Source organism: Thalassophryne amazonica, chromosome 1, assembly GCF_902500255.1.
Source record: "Thalassophryne amazonica chromosome 1, fThaAma1.1, whole genome shotgun sequence".
NCBI lineage: Eukaryota > Metazoa > Chordata > Actinopteri > Batrachoidiformes > Batrachoididae > Thalassophryne > Thalassophryne amazonica.
Window position 1 is genome coordinate 147897050 of NC_047103.1, and position 23890 is coordinate 147920939.

At 40.3% G+C, this 23890-nt stretch overlaps 1 protein-coding gene across 1 annotated transcript in view; it reads right to left on the minus strand.

The window, feature by feature from the left end:
* Nucleotides 1–23278, minus strand: part of cfap221 (cilia and flagella associated protein 221) — a 60395-nt gene extending 37117 nt beyond the window's left edge. The window contains exons 1-9 of the mRNA XM_034175631.1: nt 23205–23278; nt 22411–22579; nt 20526–20626; nt 17203–17289; nt 16977–17072; nt 15937–16037; nt 15692–15795; nt 9015–9174; nt 777–897 (exon numbers count right to left, since the gene is read on the minus strand). Coding sequence (XP_034031522.1) covers nt 777–897; nt 9015–9174; nt 15692–15795; nt 15937–16037; nt 16977–17072; nt 17203–17289; nt 20526–20626; nt 22411–22531 — 891 coding nt within the window. The 5' untranslated portion in view covers nt 22532–22579; nt 23205–23278. The remainder of the gene's footprint in view (nt 1–776; nt 898–9014; nt 9175–15691; nt 15796–15936; nt 16038–16976; nt 17073–17202; nt 17290–20525; nt 20627–22410; nt 22580–23204) is intronic.
* Nucleotides 23279–23890: the final 612 nt, after the last annotated feature.

Sequence of the window (23890 nt, forward strand, 5' to 3'; positions counted from 1 at the left end):
TTCACATGAGGACGTCACAGCAGATCGAAAATGGACCTGCATGTTGATTTGGCACATGTTTTTACACCATATGCACTTAATGCAACATTACATGGAGAATGGGCAGGGGTGGTCTTGAACCCAGAACATTCTGCTTGAGAAACAAGCACACTTAAGCACTTGGTCAACACACTGGTCCATTTCATCAACATTAAAAAGTGAAAAAAAAAGAATAATATAAAATCCCTCATTTAAAAAAACAGCCAATTAAGCACATCTGATGCTGTATTTATATAAAAATTGAAGCCATTTTCATGAATAACAATCAGAGGTTTTCATAACTATTTTTATCACTTGAATGAACACATTAACCTTTCTCTCTCTGTCTCTCTCTCTCTGACACGCTGAACAGCAATTCAAATAAGGCCATTAACAGGCATCTTGTCCATTACATCATGAATCCAACAGCGTCACAAAAATGCAAAAGTGCACAGGATCTTGTTCAACAATTTCAAACACATGAAAAGATGAAAGACCAGACACAAACATTTAATGGCTCATCTCTTCCAGTTTATCACTAACAGCCCAAATAAATTTTATTTATTTATTTATTTAAAAAAAACTTAAATTCCACCCTGATGCCACATGCAGAGAAAAAACATTTTGTGTAACTCATTTAAAATTACTGATTAATGTAAACCCACTTTAATAAAACAAGGGATAAAATGCAACCTAAATTCATAAACACTGAATATCAGGGTCTTGTTGTTGAACCCGAAGACAGCCACAGACATTACCTTTGATTTGTCAGCCTCCTTGGTTGACCTGTAGTTGGCTTTATTTCTGAGAAACCGTTTGGAGGCAGGTGAAGGTCCTTTGGATACTTCCAAGTCATAACCAAAGCCTTTCTCCATCAAACTAGCATTAAACAAATTGTGTTACATTTATAATTATGGACAAACTGAGAACATTTTGACCAAAAGAGGAAACTTGGCAGAATAAAAGTGTGGGGGGGGGGGGGGGGGGGGGGGACACTCAACAGAAAAGAAAGAATGTTCAGCTTTTGCTGGCAGTTGGGTAGATGGCAGAAGAACTGATTACTATCTCTTGTGAAATCTACTTGTCAATTCCAGGCTAAATTTTGCAAGCGGTGCAAGAATGTTATGTGGATGACTGCAGATGTGAAAACTCTGGGTGGTCTGCTGGATTTAAACTGACGATACTCTGATTATAAGCTCCCTGGTTTAATCACTTCCCCACAGTGGTGGGCACAGTTTAACTAATCAGCTAATTAGTGAAGGTAACTTTTTCATTAGCATACTATCTCTTCAACAAACGTTGAAAACCATTTGTGGACCAGTGAGCCTCCACAAATTTAAGCTCTGCTAACTTTAAGTCAGCTAGCATTTTTTATGAATAATTTAATAGTTAAACATGCAGTCATATATGTTTGTTCCTATTGGAGTTGATGAACTAATCCAATAAGTGAAATTGACACATTACATGAAGGCAACAAGAATCATGTCGATGGTTCTGCGGTTGATATACATTAGCCTCAGAAACTAATAATAATATGCTGAAGGGCAGCCTGAAAAACAAACAGTGGTTATATGTCCATGATCTGTAAATACACTGATTATTAATCTCATCCAACAGATGAGAGTCACAGTGTGTGCGAGTGCAAGCGTGAGAGTGAGAGAGAGGAGTGAACAGCACTGAACTGAAACCCAGTTACAAGCTTATTATTATTGGTTATAGCACAAGTGCTTCTAAAATACTTTGCACATAAACAAAGAATACACTCAAAATGCACCAGAAGCCACCTCAGAGCATTTTCTTTTCAAAACTTTGCCGTTGCAGGCCCCCAGATTCCCCTAAATTTGCTTCAGCACACCTGCCACCACCTATTCCTTTCAAATTGCCACCTATTATGTAATTGATGGAACACCCTGCAAACCTCACTCATTACTTTTCTACACCAGTTTATTCCAATCAAGGGTTACGGGGGGAGCTGAAAACTATGCCAGCAGACGTATGGGGAGAGATGTGGTCCTGAACAGGACACCAGTCTAAAGCAGGGCCACATGCAGACAGACAAACTTATCCATACCCGCACACCTACAGTCAATTTAAAGTTACCAGTTCACCTAAACTGCATTTCTCTGGAAGAGGGAGGAAGCCAGAGCACATGCAGGAAGCCCACACGGACAAGTGGGGGGCATACCAATTCCATACAGAAAGGCCCAAGTGGGAAGTGCTCTCAGAACCTTCTGGCTGTAAGGCAACAGTGCTAACCACTAAGCCACAAGAGGGGCACTCAGCAAAAAAGACTAAAAGTCAGGTTTTAGTTCAACCTAGAAAATACTGACCTGAGTGTGTATCTGCACATACAGATCTATAATTTGGCTCCACTTAAAGCACAACAAATAGCGAGATATGATTTATGAACCACACAGCCATCAGGAAGCACATCCATCTTGATATCACTGCACCAGCTACCAAGCTATGTTCATGAATTATTAACTTTTGGCAGTGATAACGCCAACACCATGCAGTGGATGAAGCTTCCTGCTGTGTGATGGATAGGACCCTCGTTCTTATGGGAAAAGAATTAAACATCAGGTTTTACACTGGTTGAAGAAAAAATGGGATTTTTCGATCAGCAGTTGAGGACATTTGCACCGACTCTACAGGGTAAATATTGTCAGCTGTGCTTTGGTATAGTAGTTTGCTCTTAGCCTGAGAAGCAATTATCATGACACAATGGCAAGATGAGAAAGGAATTTCAGAAGTCAACCCCAACATCCAGGACTTAAGAGTTTAAATGTCTCCACTCTGCAGTTAATACATGTGTGGTGATGTACTTGCCACACAATAAAAAGTTGCAAAAAATTTTCATGGAGCGAGACTGATGTGCCACTGAAGGAGTTACAAGTTTTAGTGAAGACTGCAAATAAATGTTCTACAGTCAACAAAACCCAAGTCTTCATATTTTCTTTTTTCCTCTGTCTAAGATGAAGTTGTCACTGGTGAAACAACAGACCAAAGTTTTAATCTGCAATGACACACACTTTAGAGTTGTCAAGGTGGTTTCTGTCAGAGTCTCAGACAAGAACCGGCTGGACACAAATGCAGTACTCAGACACAAAAAGGTAAGTTCAAAAGGCTTTACTTGTTTAACTGGCAGGGTTTGGTTCACAGGATAGCAAATCAAGATAAGCAACAGTGTCCAAAACATGAGGCAATAGGTGAGGTCAAAGCACAAGCGAATAAACAGTACACGGAAGGACATGAACAAGGAGACTAGGACACTGTGAAAAAAGGTTGGAAACGTTGGCATGGAGCACAAACAATCTGGCAGTGACAAGAGGGAAACATGCTGCTTAAATAACAGGTGTGATGAGGGATAATCAGATAATCAGGTGAGCGGCACGGAAGTCACGAGCCAGGGCAGGGTCCAAAACAAAGCGGGACGGCACCCAGCAGTGCTCCTCCGGCCTGTAGCCCTCCCAATCCATGAGGTACTGGACACCCCAACCCCGCCGATGAGAAGACAGGAGCCACCGCACAGCGAACACAGGACAACCGTCCACAAACCGGGCAGGAGGAGGGATACTGGCAGAAGGGCAAAGAGGAATGGACGAGACAGGTTTGATGTGGCTGAAGTGGAATGTGGGATGAATCCTCATAGCCCATGGGAGCATGAGGTGAACGGAGACAGGGTTATTGACTATGTCAAATGTGAAATCATAAAGGCGACTGTAGATCAAGCTGACGGAAAGGCTGAGTTCAAAACGTCAAAATGAGGTTCACAGTGCGTAATGCTGATTAAGTAACAGGTGTAATGAGAGATAATCAGACACAGGTGCAGGGAAACAAGCAGGAAAAGGGCGTGGCACACAAACAGGACCAGACACACCCACCAAATTCCAACAGCAAAACAAGAATGAGCAGACATAGAATACCGACCAGACAAAGAAAACCCAACACATGAAATAAACACGACAACAACAAACATCCCCACAAACCCCCAATCATGACAGTTTCCCTCACTTGTATTCTATACAGATTTACCACACTACTCTATCTATTCCTTCACAGTTGTTTTAAAGGCAAACCTCAAACACTATCACAGGCTAATTGGACAATTAATGTAATGGCACGTGGCAAGAAAAAAAACCTTCAAGAAACTGCTTCTTGTCACCACCGAATGTGCAAAAATATCATTAGAACTGCTAATGAGGCACTCGTGCTGTGCGACCTCGATTATACAGTTATCACCGAGACGGCAAAGGGGCTAAGGTAAGCTGCAACCTGAATAATTAGTCATTTTAAAAAGTTTATTTATGTTTCTCTGCAGGGACCCACTCCTTGCTTTTGGACACTTCTAATGACATTTTCAGCTGTTCAGTGGTGACAAGAAACAGTTTACAGAGTGTGTGTTTGCTACGTGCTATTACATTAATTAGCCAGTTAGCCTGTGATGGTGCTTGCATTCTAAATAATGCGCTGATTAATTTTGTTTTGGTACAGAGTGAAAAGATACACACACACACACACACACACACACACACACACACACACACACACACACACACACACACACACACACACACACACACACACACACACACACACACACACACACACACACACACATCCAAACTTCTAAAAATAGAGCCTAGATTATACAATGACGAACTTCCCCTTTATCTGCACTCCAAGGGAAATGGAACAAGATAAACCAGCTCTAATGCATTTGCGTACTGCCTTAACAATGAAATAATCAGGGAATAGCACACAGGTGGATATCAAAACATCCCAGCAGTCATAAGTACTACAACCCCAGTTCCAATGAAGTTGGGACATTGTGTGAAATGTAAATAAAAGCAGAATACAATAACTTGCAAATCCACTTCAATCTATATTCAACAGAATGCACCACAAAGACAAGATAAACTGATAAACTTTATTGTTTTTATGCAAATATTTGCTCATTTTGAAATGGATGCCTGCAACACGTTTCAAAAAAGCTGGGACAGTGTTATATTTACCACTGTGTTACATCACCTTTCCTTCTAACAACACTCAATAAGCATTTGGGAACTGAGGACACTAATTGTGAGTATCATGACTGGGTATAAAAGGAGCATCCCCAAAAGGCTCAGCTGTTCACAAGCAAAGATGGGGCGAGGATCACCACTTTATTAACAACTGCATGAAAAAAAACAGTCCAACAGTTAAGGAACAATGTTTCTCAACGTTCAATTTGAAGGGATTTTGGGGTTTCATCATCTACAGTCCATAATATAATCAGAAGATTCAGAGAATCTGGAGAACTTTTTACACGCAAGCGACAAGGCCGAAAACCAACACTGAATGCCCGTGACCTTTGATCCCTCAGGCGGCACTGCATTAAAAACCGACATCAATGTGCAAAGGATCTTACTGCATGGGCTCAGGAACACTTCAGAAAACTAGAGCCTGACTGATATGGATTTTTTGAGGCAGATGCCGATAACAATATTTGGATGAAAAAAATGCTGACAATGGATAAATCGGCTAATTTGCCGATAGCCGATAAATCAGCCGATATTACTTTTTTTTTTTTTTAAATGAAAAAAATGTTCTTTTTTGGACCCTTGACAAAAAGGTATGAGCTAAAAGCTGAAGCTTTGACATCATATTGATTAAGTTTATAACAGAGAAGAATTTTCAAGTTCAAAAAATGCAGAAATGCAATTGGAGCAGTTAGGGGGCTATTTAAATGGGCCAACTACACTCAACAAAAATATAAATGCAACACTTTTGGTTTTGCTCCCATTTTGTATGAGATGAACTCAAAGATCTAAAACTTTTTCCACATACACAATATCACCATTTCCCTCAAATATTGTTCACAAACCAGTCTAAATCTGTGATAGTGAGCACTTCTCCTTTGCTGAGATAATCCATCCCACCTCACAGGTGTGCCATATCAAGATGCTGATTAGTGCACAGGTGTGCCTTAGACTGCCCACAATAAAAGGCCACTCTGAAAGGTGCAGTTTTATCACACAGCACAATGCCACAGATGTCGTAAGATTTGCGGGAGCGCGCAATTGGCATGCTGACAGCAGGAATGTCAACCAGAGCTGTTGCTCGTGTATTGAATGTTCATTTCTCTACCATAAGCCGTCTCCAAAGGCGTTTCAGAGAATTTGGCAGTACATCCAACCAGCCTCACAACCGCAGACCACGTGTAACCACACCAGCCCAGGACCTCCACATCCAGCATGTTCACCTCCAAGATCGTCTGAGACCAGCCACTCGGACAGCTGCTGAAACAATCGGTTTGCATAACCAAAGAATTTATGCACAAACTGTCAGAAACCATCTCAGGGAAGCTCATCTGCATGCTCGTCGTCCTCATCGGGGTCTCGACCTGACTCCAGTTCGCCGTCGTAACCGACTTGAGTGGGCAAATGCTCACATTCGCTGGCATTTGTCACGTTGGAGAGGTGTTCTCTTCACGGATGAATCCCGGTTCACACTGTTCAGGGCAGACAGCAGACAGCATGTGTGGCGTCGTGTGGGTGAGCGGTTTTCTGATGTCAATGTTGTGGATCGAGTGGCTCATGGTGGCGGTGGGGTTATGGTATGGGCAGGCGTCTGTTATGGATGAAGAACACAGGTGCATTTTATTGATGGCATTTTGAATGCACAGAGATACCGTGATGAGATCCTGAGGCCCATTGTTGTGCCATACATCCAAGAACATCACCTCATGTTGCAGCAGGATAATGCACGGCCCCATGTTGCAAGGATCTGTACACAATTCTTGGAAGCTGAAAATGTCGCAGTTCTTGCATGGCCGGCATACTCACCGGACATGTCACCCATTGAGCATGTTTGGGATGCTCTGGACCGGCGTATACGACAGCGTGTACCAGTTCCTGCCAATATCCAGCAACTTCGCACAGTCATTGAAGAGGAGTGGACCAACATTCCACAGGCCACAATTGACAACCTGATCAACTCTATGCGAAGGAGATGTGTTGCACTGCATGAGGCAAATGGTGGTCACACCAGATACTGACTGGTATCCCCCCAATAAAACAAAACTGCACCTTTCAGAGTGACCTTTTATTGTGGACAGTCTAAGGCACACCTGTGCACTAATCATGGTGTCTAATCAGCATCTTGATATGGCACACCTGTGAGGTGGGATGGATTATCTCAGCAAAGGAGAATTGCTCACTATCACAGATTTAGACTGGTTTGTGAACAATATTTGAGGGAAATGGTAATATTGTGTATGTAGAAAAAGTTTTAGATCTTTGAGCTCATCTCATACAAAATGGGAGCAAAACCAAAAGTGTTGCGTTTATATTTTTGTTGAGTGTAGTAAGATATCACTCCTGAAAACAATCTTTGCCATATCACGTGAGGTAAATCTGCCCTATGATTGGATTTTGGAAACCCATGTGACGGAGAACCAATTCCGATTGGACACTCACATTGCGCACATCATCGCACATCTTCTATGAGGAGTACCAAGATGGCCGACGGTGGATCGAAACTCCACGGAGTTAACTTTTCAGCAAAAAAAAAAAGTAAGTTTCTGTCTCATATCATTAGAAACTTATTTACAATTTAATAAAGCTTGGTCCCAGTGGGTTAATGGCGAACGGCAGTAATTCCCAGAACCCTTCTGGATGACCAGTGAATCTGAATGTTTCAACCTCTTAGCAGTAAATGAAAGTTTTTCATGCTAGAAATAAGGTCTACACAAGGTGGGCTTAATAAAAAGCGTGGCCGACGCAATGAAGCACATTTGACACATTACTACATAAACTGAGTTAATCAAACTGAGTTGAACTGAAACAGGAGAAATGTAGGGTGAATGTAATCACAAGGTTATTACAAACAACATCCTTATAAACTTACTTGAATGCTTTTGTCAGCCGATCAGTGCAGTGTGACGGCGAACTACGGGGGCCGGTGATGAACACATTTAAGCAGGGGTGTAAGCAGCTCTCAGTTGAATGGAGTCAGAGCTCCATCTACTGGACAAATGGTGCAAGGACATTTTACATTTCTGACAGAAACATTATTTCAGTAACTGTTCTATTTTTGAGAAATTATCGGCGTTCTATCGGCAAAATTTCGGCTGATAGAGATACCACTGTCCCAGCTTTTTGAAACGTGTTGCAGGCATCCATTTCAAAATGAGCAAATATTTGCACAAAAACAAAGTTTATCAGTTTAAACATTAAATATCTTGTCTTTGTGGTGTATTCAATTGAATATATGTTGAAGAGGATTTGCAAATCATTGTATTCTGTTTTTATTTTCATTTTACACAATGTCCCAACTTCATTGGAAATTGGGGTTATAGTATTTTTGGTGTCATAGAAATGGTTGCCCACAGACAAACAGTCCTGAACTTTCCAGCACAATTTGGGATGTGAATTCAAATTAAAGTAATTCAGTCTGCACTACAATGTTGAAATAGCTAAAATAACAAAACCTTGTCAGTGTCCAATATACAACACCATGGCTTGTTGTCAGACAACCAAATTAATTACAAAAGCCATTACATCATGCTGTTTTTACTCAAAGTTAGTGGTTGGGTGAAACTATTTTGTCAAACAACTGTGTTTGCTCTTTTTAAATCAGAAATCATCTACACATTAAAAGCGTGTGTGCATGATTCTTCTTCAGAATAGGCAGATCGTATAATGTGTAAATGGAAAAAAGCATTCTTGGTAATCTCTTTATTATTTGGACCAAAGGACAATTTGGGATTAAAGATCATTGAGATTTTTAGCTTTGTCACTCTCATAAGAACACAGCAACAATGTTAATGGCTCATGTTAACTGATCACATTATGTTAAAAACACAGGTAAAGGTGAATAAATAAAGGTAACAATAAATATAAATTTCAATGTCATCCTGTCATTTTGTTCAATTTGTTAAATTTGATTGAACTTAAATGGCAGAAAAATGGGTTTTCTATCATATGTTGTTTTTACAAGGATCAAGTTTTTACCTGGATGCTAGGTGAGGGGCGGAGCTACCGGTGATGGTACAGAGGTGGGGTTTGGTGTTAAATTGTGAAATGACAAGCTGGATGGTGATCTGACAAGTCTCATACTGGAATGGACTGAAGGTCACAGTGATCTTCACCTCACCATTAGCTGGTATTACACCTGGAATAGCAACGATAAAATAAAAGGTTTCTACTGAAAGAATCAACTGACTGACCAAATACAACATCATGCTGACCACATAGTATTTTGATCATGTCAAACAAGGTATAACAGCAAACAAACAAAAAAGTCTCCCTCACTGAGCTATCACTCACTGCGTCTGCAGGTTACACTGAGACAACAGACGACAGAGAAAGAATGTTTAAATCTCAGCCTCAAAATACCTTCACTGACAGGGGTGATATCTGATATCACTGGAAGGAGCCTGTTTGCCACAGCAACAGCCACTTCCTTGGTACACCAGCCATAATTTTGGCCATCCAGATAAAAATTAAATGATAGTGGCCACTGAAATCTGGCCACTTCCAGGTCTCCATCTTCAACCCTTAGATAGTGCAGCCACTTCAAATTGGAGCTTTCCAAGCTCCCTGGACAGCAGTGGAAGATGGTCATCCTTGCTGGGAAAAAGCATGTTCCAACTGCCCATCTGCTTGAACTGCATCAGATTTGGACCTGTATGCTGTCATGTACTGGATGGCCCTCAGCATCGCACTATTTGCCACTCACCAAAGTCTTTTACAGAGATAAGGCTCCAAATGGCTTTCTCCCACCCTCTACCCTCTTCATGACATGTGCTACCTACTGATGTAAAGCATCAGTAGTCTTACTTCAATGAAGTGTGAAACCAGGAGATCTTCTTGTCCTGTGCCAAAGTTTGCAAAGTTTTACGGCTACTGAAGAGGCAACCCCACCACCAACCCCTACAAAAACAGGCTACCTGGAGGACAACCTTCAGTCCTGACATAGAGAACAACATCCCAGAATGTAGATCCGTAAAATACAGAGCAAACAAAAATTAATTACTAAACAAATAAAAACATATATAAATAAAAACAAAAACATCATAATATAGTTTTTTTCCTATTTTGTCTTCTGCATTCTCTTTGAAATGAATTGCCAGTCTCATCTATTAGATTCTTTTGATAAGCAGATAGTTTTCAAGTAGACCCCCCCCCCCCCCCCCCCAAAAAAAAAAGCATTTCAATTCTCTTTCATTATGGGATCATGAGAAACCTACCATCACTGATTAGTTACCTTTGCAATTGTCCTGGATCAAGAGTAAGATCTAAACACTCAGATCAAGGTTTTCAATGACTTCCTGGACTTGGCCCACAAAAGTGCATACAGTATCATGTCTGTGGGATTTTACTCTCAGAGACTGAAAGATGACTGGGACGAGCCTACAAGTCATGATGTTAGTAGACAGAGATGTCTGATGATGTTTGATTGATAATGGATTGGTAAAACTGTTGCATTTTCATTCCTTGTTATGAGTTAGATGTATCTATACAGTTATGTATATTATAGTTGTTACATCTCGTCAATCGTTCAAATGCCCTGCGCAAGATGTGAATACAGTTTTAATAACATAAATATGGAATGTCTCAGCACAACATTTTTTTTTACACTGTGCCCTATAATTCTTGCAGCATGGCCAGTGTTTGATGTTCGTGACTCATATTCCCTGTATCATTCATGAGTTCTGTCGAGTGCAAGTGCCACCAGGCATAATGATGCTTCCTGCACCATGAATACTGCTCAGTGTCACTGTGAGGAAGCTGCGGAAATGGGAGCCATCCTTCATGTTTTTTTGTTTTGTTTTCTTTTTGTGAATTTCCAAATGCACAACGGGTACAGGTCCAAAGCATTGATGAAAACAATGCAGTTGCAAATGCTCTCCATGTTCTTGTTGAGGTAGGCGAGAGGAGGGGACCAGTTTGGTTGACAAAAATGTATCTCGAGTCCTTTGAATTTTTGCTAATCTGCTCTAAACTCATAGATATATGTGTTTTTTTTGTTGTTGTTGCCCGTGAAGGCTCTGTTGCTGGGCAACAGCTGCTGTAATTCACTTTACTGGCAAGAGGATACTGAGGCACATATTTGCTTTGGACACTGTCAAACAGTTGAATTTGCTTTGGATACTGTCAAACAGTCACAAAAGGCTCTGACAGGCAGAGAGAGTTTCTGTCACTCCTTTGTATGAGCTAATTCTGCCAAACAACTTCCACCGCTCAGAGTGGGTGCACGATGCGCTCAAGTGGCAAAAGGAGAGGTGCAAATGCCAACGTTTTAATGGGGTTGTGTTTAAAATGGGTTACTATTTCTGTATTTTTTACATTTACATATCAGGACGCTGCCCAAAGAATGGAGTCAGGACACCGTGCCCACATTCTGCCCTTTTGGCTCCAAGATGCAGGTTTTCAGATTGAAACTATCATCACATTATTGCAGTAAAAAGAAATTTATTCATGCTTTCTCCATTATTGTGTATGTAGTGACAGTATTGCACAGAGAAAAGTGATGTACACTGTGGAGGTGCGATGCATTGAAATTGCAAATTTGTTGAACTTTGGTTTCTTAACTCACTGAGATTTACATGCACAGCTAATCAATGTGGAGACGAGTAAGGACTCGTGGATGTGTTTACAATGGAGGAGAAGCTAATGCTAATAACATTCACTTTTAAATTCCAGAATTAGTTTCCTATTGAAACAAGTTCTTTAATGCTGCATGAAGAAAAGTATGCTTTCAAATGTGTCTGGTGTGTTATAAAACAGATTGAAGCCTGACCTAAGTGCATCTAATGACAAGGTGATGAAATGGCTAATGCTACTCCTGACAATGGATGCATAGCAGAAATGCTGTATCGCACCACCCGGAGCACTAGGGTTGTAGTGATCTGCGCAGACCAAAGTGACACACAGAACCCACGTTTAGGATGCTTATCTTTGTTGTTTTAGCCAATTTGACCAATGTGACTCACCGACCAAACACCAATATCATTAGCTTCTTTATCAGCCATTTTGTTGTGTTTTGCAGAACAAGCCCCTCATCTGCAGTCAACTTGTAATCACTCAGTGGAGAGCAGCACAGGGGTATGGTAGATAGGCTAAGGGAAATGGTTAACTATATAATCATCCATCCATCCATTTTCTATACCTGCTTAATCCAATTGAAGGGGTTGAAGGGGAACTATACAATCAGTCATTTTAAAAACTTTCTTTGCATTCAGTGAGGTAAAAATTTACGTTTACTTTCGTAGGGGTTATCTCCGTGCTACAAGATACTTCTAATGGCATTTTCACCTGCTCAGTGATAAGATGTGGTTTACGCTGTGAAACACTCATATGTTGCATATGTTACAACCAGTGCATAAACATGCAACCAGTGCACTAGCTGAAATTCTATTGTACCTGCATTAATGGTAAATGTCCACCAAGTGGCAATATTGCTTAATTTCAAGAACCTTAGGTACAGGCTGCTGTGGGACATGACAACAACCAACCTTTTGCTTATATTAAAAGATACTCTGAGTGTTGTTTGCTTGCCCTGTGCCAATACATTAATTAGCCATTAGCTTGCAGCAGTGTTTGCATTCTGATTCAATGTGTGTCTGCTCCCGTTTTTTCAGTCACCACAGTGGATCCAGCACAGATCCGCATTGGGATTTGGCACAAGATTTACACCACATGCCCTTCCTGATGCAACTGCAGTGTTATCTGGAGGAACAGACACAGCTCCTGGTCTTCCAAAAAGGTCAACCCATCCAAGTACACACCACGACCCACTCTGCTTAGCTTCTGAAATCTGATGGAATCAGGCTCACACAGAGTAGACTAGCTGCACTTTAAAACAATAACGCATCAATTAATTTCGTTTTTGAGTGAAAGGATATGCCCCCCCCCCCCCCCAATTGTCACACAATAGAGCCTAGGTTATAAAATAAATAAATAAATAAATATATTTAAATCTTCAATAATAACTGCTGCCCTGTAATGACAAAAAAGGATGAATAAATCATGAATATGCATGTAGTTTAACCCCCGTATACAACGGCTAAGGCCAAGCTTTACTAAATTATAAATAACTTTTTAATGATATGCGATAGAAACTTACTTTTTTGCTGAAAAATTAACTCAGTAGACTTTTGAGCCAGCCATCGGCCATCTTTGTACTCCTCATAGAAGCTGTGTGATGATGTGCGCAATGTGAGTGTCCAATTGGAATTGATTCACCATCACATGTTTTTCCAAAATCTAATCATAGGGCAGATTTATCTCATGTGAAAAACCAAAGATCGTTTTCAGGAGTGATATGTTACTAGTTGGCCCGTTTGAATAGCCCCCTGGGTGCTCCAATGAGTACATACTATTAGTACATACTCAGTGTGCCCTGCGCCATTACGCACAGCGATCAGTGAAACCAGGAGCAGAGGGAGAGCCTCTGATGACAATCTCACATGGTCAAACAAAGTGTGTAACTACACTCAACAAAAATATGAAGGCAACACTTTTGGTTTTGCTCCCATTTTGTATGAGATGAACTCAAAGATCTAAAACTTTTTCCACATACAAAATATTACCATTTCCCTCAAATATTGTACACAAACCAGTCTAAATCTGTGATAGTGAGCACTTCTCCTTTGCTGAGATAATCCATCCCACCTCACAGGTGTGCTATACCAAGATGCTGATTAGACACCATGATTAGTGCACAGGTGTGCCTTAGACTGCCCACAATAAAAGGCCACTCTGAAAGGTGCAGTTTTGTTTTATTGGGGGGGGATACCAGTCAGTATCTGGTGTGACCACCATTTGCCTCATGCAGTGCAACACATCTCCTTCGCATAGAGTTGATCAGGTTGTCAATTGTGGCCTGTGGAATGTTGGTCCACTCCTCTTCAATGACTGTGCGAAGTTGCTGGATATTGGCAGGAACTGGTACACGCTGTCGTATACGCCGGTCCAGAGCATCCCAAACATGCTCAATGGGTGACATGTCCGGTGAGTATGCCGGCCATGCAAGAACTGGGACATTTTCAGCTTCCAAGAATTGTGTACAGATCCTTGCAACATGGGGCCGTGCATTATCCTGCTGCAACATGAGGTGATGTTCTTGGATGTATGACACAACAATGGGCCTCAGGATCTCATCACGGTATCTCTGTGCATTCAAAATGCCATCAATAAAATGCACCTGTGTTCTTCGTCCATAACAGACGCCTGCCCATACCATAACCCCACCACCACCATGGGCCACTCGATCCACAACATTGACATCAGAAAACCGCTCACCCACACGACGCCACACACGCTGTCTGCCATCTGCCCTGGACAGTGTGAACCGGGATTCATCCGTGAAGAGAACACCTCTCCAACGTGCCAAACGCCAGCAAATGTGAGCATTTGCCCACTCAAGTCAGTTACGACGACGAACTGGAGTCAGGTCGAGACCCCGATGAGGACGACGAGCAGGCGGATGAGCTTCCCTGAGACGGTTTCTGACAGTTTGTGCAGAAATTCCTTGGTTATGCAAACCGATTGTTTCAGCAGCTGTCCGAGTGGCTGGTCTCAGACAATCTTGGAGGTGAACCTGCTGGATGTGGAGGTCCTGGGCTGGTGTGGTTACACGTGGTCTGCGGTTGTGAGGCTGGTTGGATGTACTGCCAAATTCTCTGAAACGCCTTTGGAGACGGCTTATGGTAGAGAAATGAACATTCAAGACACGAGCAACAACTCTGGTTGACATTCCTGCTGTCAGCATGCCAACTGCACACTCCCTCAAATCTTGCGACATCTGTGGCATTGTGCTGTGTGATAAAACTGCACCTTTCAGAGTGGCCTTTTATTGTGGGCAGTCTAAGGCACACCTGTGCACTAATCATGGTGTCTAATCAGCATCTTGATATGGCACACCTGTGAGGTGGGATGGATTATCTCAGCAAAGGAGAAGTGCTCACTATCACAGATTTCGACTGGTTTGTGAACAATATTTGAGGGAAATTATTGTGTATGTGGAAAAAGTTTTAGATCTTTGAGTTCATCTCATACAAAATGGGAGCAAAACCAGAAGTGTTGCGTTTATATTTTTGTTGAGTGTATCAGGATTGCTCCACTAGTTTGCATGTGAATGTTACTGGATAACTCTGTTGCTTTCTCTGCGTAAAGCACTGTTTACTATATCAATGGACAACAAAATGCATAGACCATTTTGTATATATTGTTCAAAATGTGCATTTGTGTTTATTGTTTGAACCTTATTGTTGTACAGCCTTTCACACAAGACCTCAAATTACCTTTATAAAGTGTCAAAGCAGTTGTTTATTATAGTTTGCTGTGTGTTTTGAATAAATGTGTGTGGAAAATTATTTTTCGCTTTATTTTTTTCCTTACCTATTTTTGATTGTAAACCTTTATTACTTATAAAACACAACAAAAACATATACGAGTATATTCTGAAAGCACAGGTTGTCCTGAAAAAAGGAGACATAAGACTTGATTGTGGGATGCAGGGAGAGCTGCTAACAGCAATAATAAAACATTTATGCCAGGCAAGTGAACTGTCCAAAAAATGCTCTCGGACCCCAGAGGGTTAATGCATGATACTTCTCGCACAATCAGTGTAAAAACATGCAATGCCATGAAGAAGCAAGCCTTAATATTTTGCTGCCTTTTACCTGTGAGAGGATGGATGGAGAAAGCCTTATGGGTCTCAATAATGTCCACCTGAAACTCAAAGTCAACGGGGCAGCTGCATCGCAGAGGAATAGTGCGGCTAACACTGGAGACAAGACAAAAGCAGATTTTCCTTTCATGGTTTTATAAAAGCAGGTGAATGACTGGTAATTTGCACATTTTATGCCACAAGCACTCAAGGTCAGTCCATAATAGATCCCAACTGACTAGAAGCACATGCACCCACCTCTGCCCAAGGGGCGTGGCTGGAAGATCAATACGCGGAGGGAAGCACAAGTCATCGATGATGGGGTAAGCATGAACTGGAATTAAAATGTTCTCATCACCCTTAGAAAGTAATAAAGAGAAGATAGAAAGTGTGAAAAGACAGAGATAAACTATTACAGAGGATTCCAAATGCACATGAAAATACATCAAACAGTATGTGCAAGTAGATCTTTCCAGATTTTAAAACAATGAGGGCTTCTACATAAACTAAGACAAATGAAGTTTAAATTTCACATGTGGAGCAAAGCAATGTTCATACCAAACATTCTCATGCTGATATTCTGCATTTGCCTAATGAAAGGCTAAACTGAAGATCATTCTAATTGAGGTTAGCATTGGCACAAATAGTTATGCTCACCAAAGAAGACACTCACCATAGCTTACATTAACCATGAATGAAGCTAACCGCACATGATACCAACTGTTACCATTAACCATGTGTGTTTTTTGTTTAATGCGGCCCACCAATAACCAAAAGCGCAATGTCAGTGCAACGTCAGTATCAGTCATGGTACTCTTCTCACATGGAACTTTCTCCACTGTACTAATTTTACGTGGATGTTTTTCAAATGAAGAGCATCAAAGTGGCTGAGAACCTGCAGTATGTATGTACACATGAAAAACTTCCGGGCCTAAGAAGGTTTGCCTTCATAATCATTCAACTGTAAAACATGACAACATCAACGTCACTTTTTTTTCATCCCCACAGCATTGTTTTGTTTTGAAACAATACCTACCCACATTCAGTGTGAATGTGAAAATTCTAATAATATTATATCATAAGATATGGTAGCTAGAGCAAGCCAAACTAGGCAAGATCGTCTGCATTAATATTTACTGTATGTCGAGCCATTTGACAATCTGTTGCACTTGTCTTCATTAGCTAAATCACAAAAACATACATTGAATTCTAAATCAAAGTCTGCATGTCACAACTAGATTCAAATCAAATGGGAGCACAGCAAATGTAGTGGGTGGTGTTAAATAGTGGAATCTAACCTTGCAGTGAACTCGAATACAGTCATAGAAGTAACGCCACTCATCGGGATGGAATTGGACGTTTAGCGTGTAGGAGAGGCCAGGAACGAGTCGATACTTGCGACAAAATAGAGAGAACAGCGTCAAGTCATCAGGAACACTGATTGCACCGCAGATAAGTGGAGTCAATCATGCACTCAGGTTAGAAAACTGACACGTTTGTGTGTTGGGGGGGGAGGGGTGTTACCTTTTTGGTGTAAATTGTTTGAAAGGGCTTCGTCTGGGTGGGGATGATATGAATATTAATGACTTCAGATGAGATGTTGATTAGTTTCTGAGGGAGAGTAAAAGGACAGAAAGGACTGTTTTACATTGAATCAGGGAAAGTGTCACTCATGTATGATTACAGTCAGCCTGCAACACTTCACTGGGCGTACAGTGGGTGACATCATGCACTCTCAAAGGAGCAAAGTATCACCTTAATAGAATGCCAATGAGGGGAATTAATCATGGAAAATATGTACAATTGCATTATTATTATTAACTGTGCTATTTTTTTTTTTTTTTCAAAAATTCCAGTTTTAGGTTTATTGTGATTAGTGTAGACATTTTATTGAGCACTAGCTTTCTGTCCGTAAGGCTTAAAAAAGTATTATTGTCATTAACAAAATGTAACACCGAGTTGTGAACATCAAGTACAAAGCCGGCTGCCATAGGGATACTGTGTCAGTGGGGAAAGAATATTCGGTTTCATTACAGCAACCTGTGCCTGACCTTGAATATGTTCAAGGTCAAATTAGAAGGTGCATATTATAAGCCCACATTTGACTTCCTACTCATGTCTAATAGAAACTTGTGAACCTATCCGGCACCATTTCAATTTCAATTTTTTCAGTTTCAGTTTATTTTCATTTATATAGCGCCAAATCACAACAGAGTTGCCTCAAATTGCTTCACACAAGTAAGGTCTAATCTTACCAACCCCCAGAGCAACAGTGGTAAGGAAAAACTCCCTCTGAGGAAGAAACCTCAAGCAGACCAGACTCAAAGGGGTGACTTTCTGCTTGGGCCATGCTACAAACATAAATTACAGAACAATTCACGGACGAACATACAAGAAATGCTATTGGCGCACAGGACAGGAGGATCGCCAGCACGAATACATCTCCCATCTCTGGATGGAGCTGCACCTTAAACAGAGAGAAAAAAACAGAATCAGGCATCAGAAAGACAAAAAATACTGTATAATTTGCCAGCATTAAACAACAAGAAAAACAGAGAAATACTAAGGTGATTGCCAGCCACTAGCCCTAAACTTCACTAAAAGGCCCAGAATTTAGGTAAAGTTGAGGCCGCAGCCTGCTCCAATTACTAATAAATGAATTAAAAGAGTAAAAAGCGTAAAACAAAACTGTACCAGTATGCTAGCCATATGTAAGGGAAAATAAGTGCGTCTTAAGTCTAGACTTGAAAGTCTCCACAGAATCTGACTGTTTTATTGACGCAGGGAGATCATTCCACAGAACAGGGGCACGATAAGAGAAAGCTCTGTGACCCGCAGACGTCTTATTCACCTTAGGGACACAACGTAGTCCTGCACCCTGAGAATGTAAAGCCCGGGCCGGTACGTAAGGTTTAATTAGGTCAGCTAGGTAGGGAGGTGCCAGTCCATGAATAATTTTATAGGTTAGTAGCAGAACCTTAAAATCTGATCTCACTGGACAGGAAGCCAGTGAAGGGATGTCAAAATGGTTGTAATGTGGTCGAACTTTCTGCTTCGTGTCAAAAGTCTGGCTGCAGCATTTTGAACCAACTGGAGACCCCTAATGCTAGACTGTGGTAAACCAGAAAATAGAACATTGCAGTAGTCCAATCTAGAAGAGATGAATGCATGGATCAGGATCTCAGCATCAACCATAGACAGGATGGGACAAATCTTCGCTATATTTCGCAGATGGAGTCCTAGTAATATTTCTAATGTGGAGGGAGGCCAAAGGACAACAGGGGATCAAAAATTACCCCAAGGTTCCTCACTTTGTCAGTGTGATGTATGACACACGAGCCGAGGCTGAGCGTTAACTGGTCAAATTGATGCCGATGTCTCACTGGACCAAGAGCCATCATTTCAGTCTTATCAGAGTTTAAAAGTAGGAAGGAAGCAGGAAATTTCTAGACATCCAACTTCTCACTGCTGCAAGGCAATCTTCTAAGGATTTCATGTGAATGAGATTACCATCAGTTATCGGCATGTATAACTGAGTATCATCTGCATAGCAGTGTGGTAATCCCAAAAAGCCGCAATATATGCCCAAGGGGTGCTATATAAAGGGAGAAAAGCAGGGAGCCTAAGACAGACCCCTGTGGAACCCCAAATTTCATGTCACTAAGGTTAGAGGTAGTGTTACTGTACAAAACACAGTGAGAACGACTGGTCAAGTATGACGTCAGCCATGCAAGGGCGCTCCCAGTAATCCCAAAATGATTTTCCAGCCTATCAAGTAGAATATGATGATCCACTGTATCAAATGCAGCACTGAGATCTAACAGCAACAGAACCGTAGTGGTGTCCAAATTCATTGTAAGCAGATCATTCACCACTTTAGTGAGAGCCGTCTCTGTGGAATGATATTTTCTAAAAGCAGACTGCAGTGGCTCAAAGAGATTATTCTCAGTAAGATAATCTACGAGCTGCCGTGAGACCACTTTTTCCAGAATTTTAGAGAAAAATGATAGATTTGATATTGGCCGACAGTTTAGCCATTTAGCCATTATAAATAATCAAAGTTTGAGTGACCTTGAATTTCAACTTCCAGTTCCCTGAAGGTCAAATCTAATGTTGTATTTTCAAAGTCAACTTATGATTTCGCATTCAAGTGTACTAGGAACAACTGGTCTATCTGGCACCATTTAGCCACTATTAACAATCAAAATATGAGTGACCTTGATTTTGACTTTCAAGGTCACACAAGGTCAAATCTAGTGGTATTCTGTGAAATCCAGCATATGACTTCTTATTCGTGTCTCATAGTAACTCTAGGGCTATCTGACACCGTTTGGCGACTATAAACGATCAAATATTGGGTGACCTTGAACTTAACCTTCAAGGTCACTCAAGGTCAAATCCAGTGGTATACTGTGAAAACCAACATATGACTTACAATTTCTGTCTCATGGGAATTCTAGGGCCACCTGACACTGTTTAGCGACTATAAACAATCAAATTATGGGTGACCTTGCTTTTGACCTTCAAGGTTACTCAAGCTCAAATCCAGTGGTATATTGTGAAATCCAGCATATACAGGACTAACTATGGGTTTAACAGTTCTGATGTAGGAGTTACAAGCCTTTGTACACATTTGCCAAAATTTGACCTTTGACTCCCAAACCTCAAACAATAATGGGATCATCCTTGGGTAGAAAGAAACCAATATACACAATGTTGGTTAAAATCCATCCATTGGTTCTTGAGATATTGTCTTTACAGACAAACAGGCAAACACACATATAAAAACAATAAGCCCTACGACGGCTGTCTGTGGGCTTAGTAAACATCTCCAGTGTATTCCTCACCAGGCTCTTAAGGTAATCCTTGCCGAGTTTAAAGCCACTGAAGTGGATCTCTGGGGGATCTGCTTCAATCAAACCATTGCTTTTCAGTTTGGTGTAGATTTCTACATGGGGGACAACAGTTCAAAAATAATAAACACATTGCAAAATTTTAATTGGAGGTATACTCTGGAAAAAGCTTAAACATACACGTGTATGCAAATATTTGTGCACCCTTGTGCACAGTAGTACATTTTTAAATGTCCACCAGAGACAGATAAAGAAAAAAAATCATGCACCTTTTGAACAGTTCACCAAAATTTGGTTCCTAATAGATTTTTGATATTTTACAGATAATGTGATTACACACCTGATCTGGGCACTCCTAGAACTCAATTTTTTTTCTTGACTTCTTGAAACAACCAAAGAAAAATGAACATTTTGACACCAGGCTGACATGACAAGTGCATCTCAAGTAATAACTGAGAAATAATAATCGTAATGACGATAACTAAATCATTTTGTTCATCTCAATGTAAAATGCAGATTGCTCAGCATGTGCAGTGCTACAAAGTCTGACAGTGCCTCGTTCTCATTTAAATTGCTTTCTTTCTTGAGAATGGGATCAGTTGTGTAAATCACCTTTGTCGGTGACTTTATGAAAGCAGCACTTTGGATATATCACATGTAAAGCAACAGCTTCATCCTACTGAAGGACGGCCTGTCACCAATTATTTCAGAAAGCTGTGATGTTTATCTATCCACTGATGCCTTTAACACACGTTTAGCTTTACAATGAATCTTAGTGGTAGTTAGACAGTTTCACTGGGACAAAGGTTTGAAAGTGTTCTAAAATCCCTGAAGGATACTAAACAAATTTGGCTTGGATGACCTTCAAAGTGTAGGGTGTTTTTTTGTAGGGATCAAAATCACCCTCACTTTCACCAATTTCAGATCATTAATTTTTTGGAGCATTTTTCAAGTATAAAGCTACAGTGTGAAGGATTTCTGGGTGTTTATCAGCAGAAATGGAATATAGCATTCCTGCCCATTTGAACATTAGTGTATAATTACCAGCAACAATGAATCAACTTTCTTACCCTTAATTGGAGTAAACGGTTGAATATGAGTGAGTGAGAAGAATGAGCACTTCATGTCTATATCCTCCTGACTACCTTCCTGGTACTCAGGAGGATATGGGAGCAGGCGCCCTCATGGAGGCCGGCATGTTGACACAGTAGCCCAAATGGACATACCATATAAATTCTGCATTTTGCAGCACAAGACTGATGGAAAAAAGAAGAGGAGCCAGTGGTTGCTCCCCTACACTCTCTATACTGGTTGCTAAGTGCAGGCTAATAAGTTTGGGAATCTGGATTATTGTGAAATGGATGACCACACATATAAGGGAGTATGAATCCCTGTCACCAAAGAAACAAAAGCAGGAAGGGAAACAAATTTGTGACCAGCAATTGAATAATGCAATGGGCAACCTCACCACTAGGTAACACTAACTCCTACACACTGTAGCTTTAAAACTGCTGTTTTGATTTTTAAAAGTAGCTCAAAAGAAGCTGTAATGTCAGAAAACATGATTAAACAAAATTATCCAAACCAGATTATTTTCACAGTATTGGGAAATTTGACCTCTGAGTGTGTAGAAAGTTAGACATGTGGCAAACTATATATTTTTGGAGGAATTTGAAATTAACCAATTGGTATACTTTTGAAAGAGACTTGGAGCTTTTTTGGGAGGGGGAGGGGAGGTTGGATGCAGTTAACCCCAGTTGAAACAAAACCACTTTCTAAAAGTGTTAAAGTATGAGAGGACTTTAGGATTGTTCCTCTCATAAAAGCTGAGCCCTCTGAGGCAGGAAGCAGTGAGTGAGTTCTGACTGCTGATAGCTACTTGAATCCAGTAGATGATTAGGAATGCTGATCCTGGTGTCTTCCACCAGCTGGCTCAGAGGCAGAGGAATCCGCCTGAGGGGCTCCGAGAGCATCTGCGGGGCAGAGAGGGCCGCTGCCATTGGAGCAAAGAGTCAGGTCCGGTTCCACATAAGAGCAACGGCAGACGGCTGGAGGACAGAAAAACAGAATGCAAAAGCCAAGATGGTTTCACTTTGAACATTTGTTGTGACCAGACTGACATTAGCCAATAAAGCATTTTAATAATTTACCAAAAAGAAAACGACCATTTTGACTTGATACAGCTTTACAAATGTTAAACATTTGCTCCTTTTCTATTATATTTAAGATGAGCTGGTTTTTACACTATTTAAATAGAGCAGTAGAATGTAACTGATTGAACCAGATTTGATTGAAAACAGTTATATGTATTTAAAATAGCTTCACATCGAGCAGAGGCTAATTTAAAGTGTAATCAAAATGTTTCACGCAGATAACGATTTTCAGTTGGTTTAAGAAGGCGTGTAACCCGTGTTAAACTGGTTTAAACTGATACAACCTGAAATAAAATGTGTAAAAAAAAAAAGAAAATAAATTATTTGTGGAGACTGAACTGCTATTTGGTGAAAATGAGACATATTTCCAGGACAAGTTTAGTTTTTCGAATCATTATGAAAAGCATCGAATGTCATTTTTACTTAATTTACTTTTTATAACAAAAAAAAAGGGTGACTAAAACCCCAATTACCTCACTCAAATATCTTAAAGTAAGGACCTCGTTGTCAGACTTTTTACCTGTTTTTCAAAGAAAACCTTTGGAGCGACAAAGCTGCAGGTCCGACACCGACGCTGCAAAACATGTGTCGAAACCAATGTATCGAGACTTGATTCATTCGGGATAGACCACGTGATATTAAAGAAACGCTGATTTTTCTGGCAAAACTCCAGACATTAACTATAATAACACGCATTTATAAAATATTTGCATGTTATTTTTAATAACTTTAAAAAAAAACAATCCCGTGGTTATATTGATGGATGTATGGATGGATGACTTGTTATGAAAACAAAAGCAAGAAAACTTTATTACATCCACCAACTCTTCAAGCTCATATTTTAATTTAATCATTCTTGTAGATAAATTTCACATTTACAAGTCAAAATTGTGTTTTGGTTTGTTTTCTGTTTAGTTTTTGTTTTTACCTTTCTTTTTGAAAGAATGAATAAACGACATTATCACTTATTGTCTGTGACTTTTCAATAGGCGTACATTCAGGTAATTTATTTTTAATGATTTTCTAAATATGATTAAAGTGTGTATTTTTACCTCATTCACATTTTTTCTTTGTCTGTTTTTCTATTGACTGTATTTCCCTTATATTGATCCTTAAATTAACCAAACTTAATCTTGAAAAACTTAATATTACTGAAAACTGTTCAAAACTCTACATTTATTATTTTATCCACGTAATTTGTTTTTG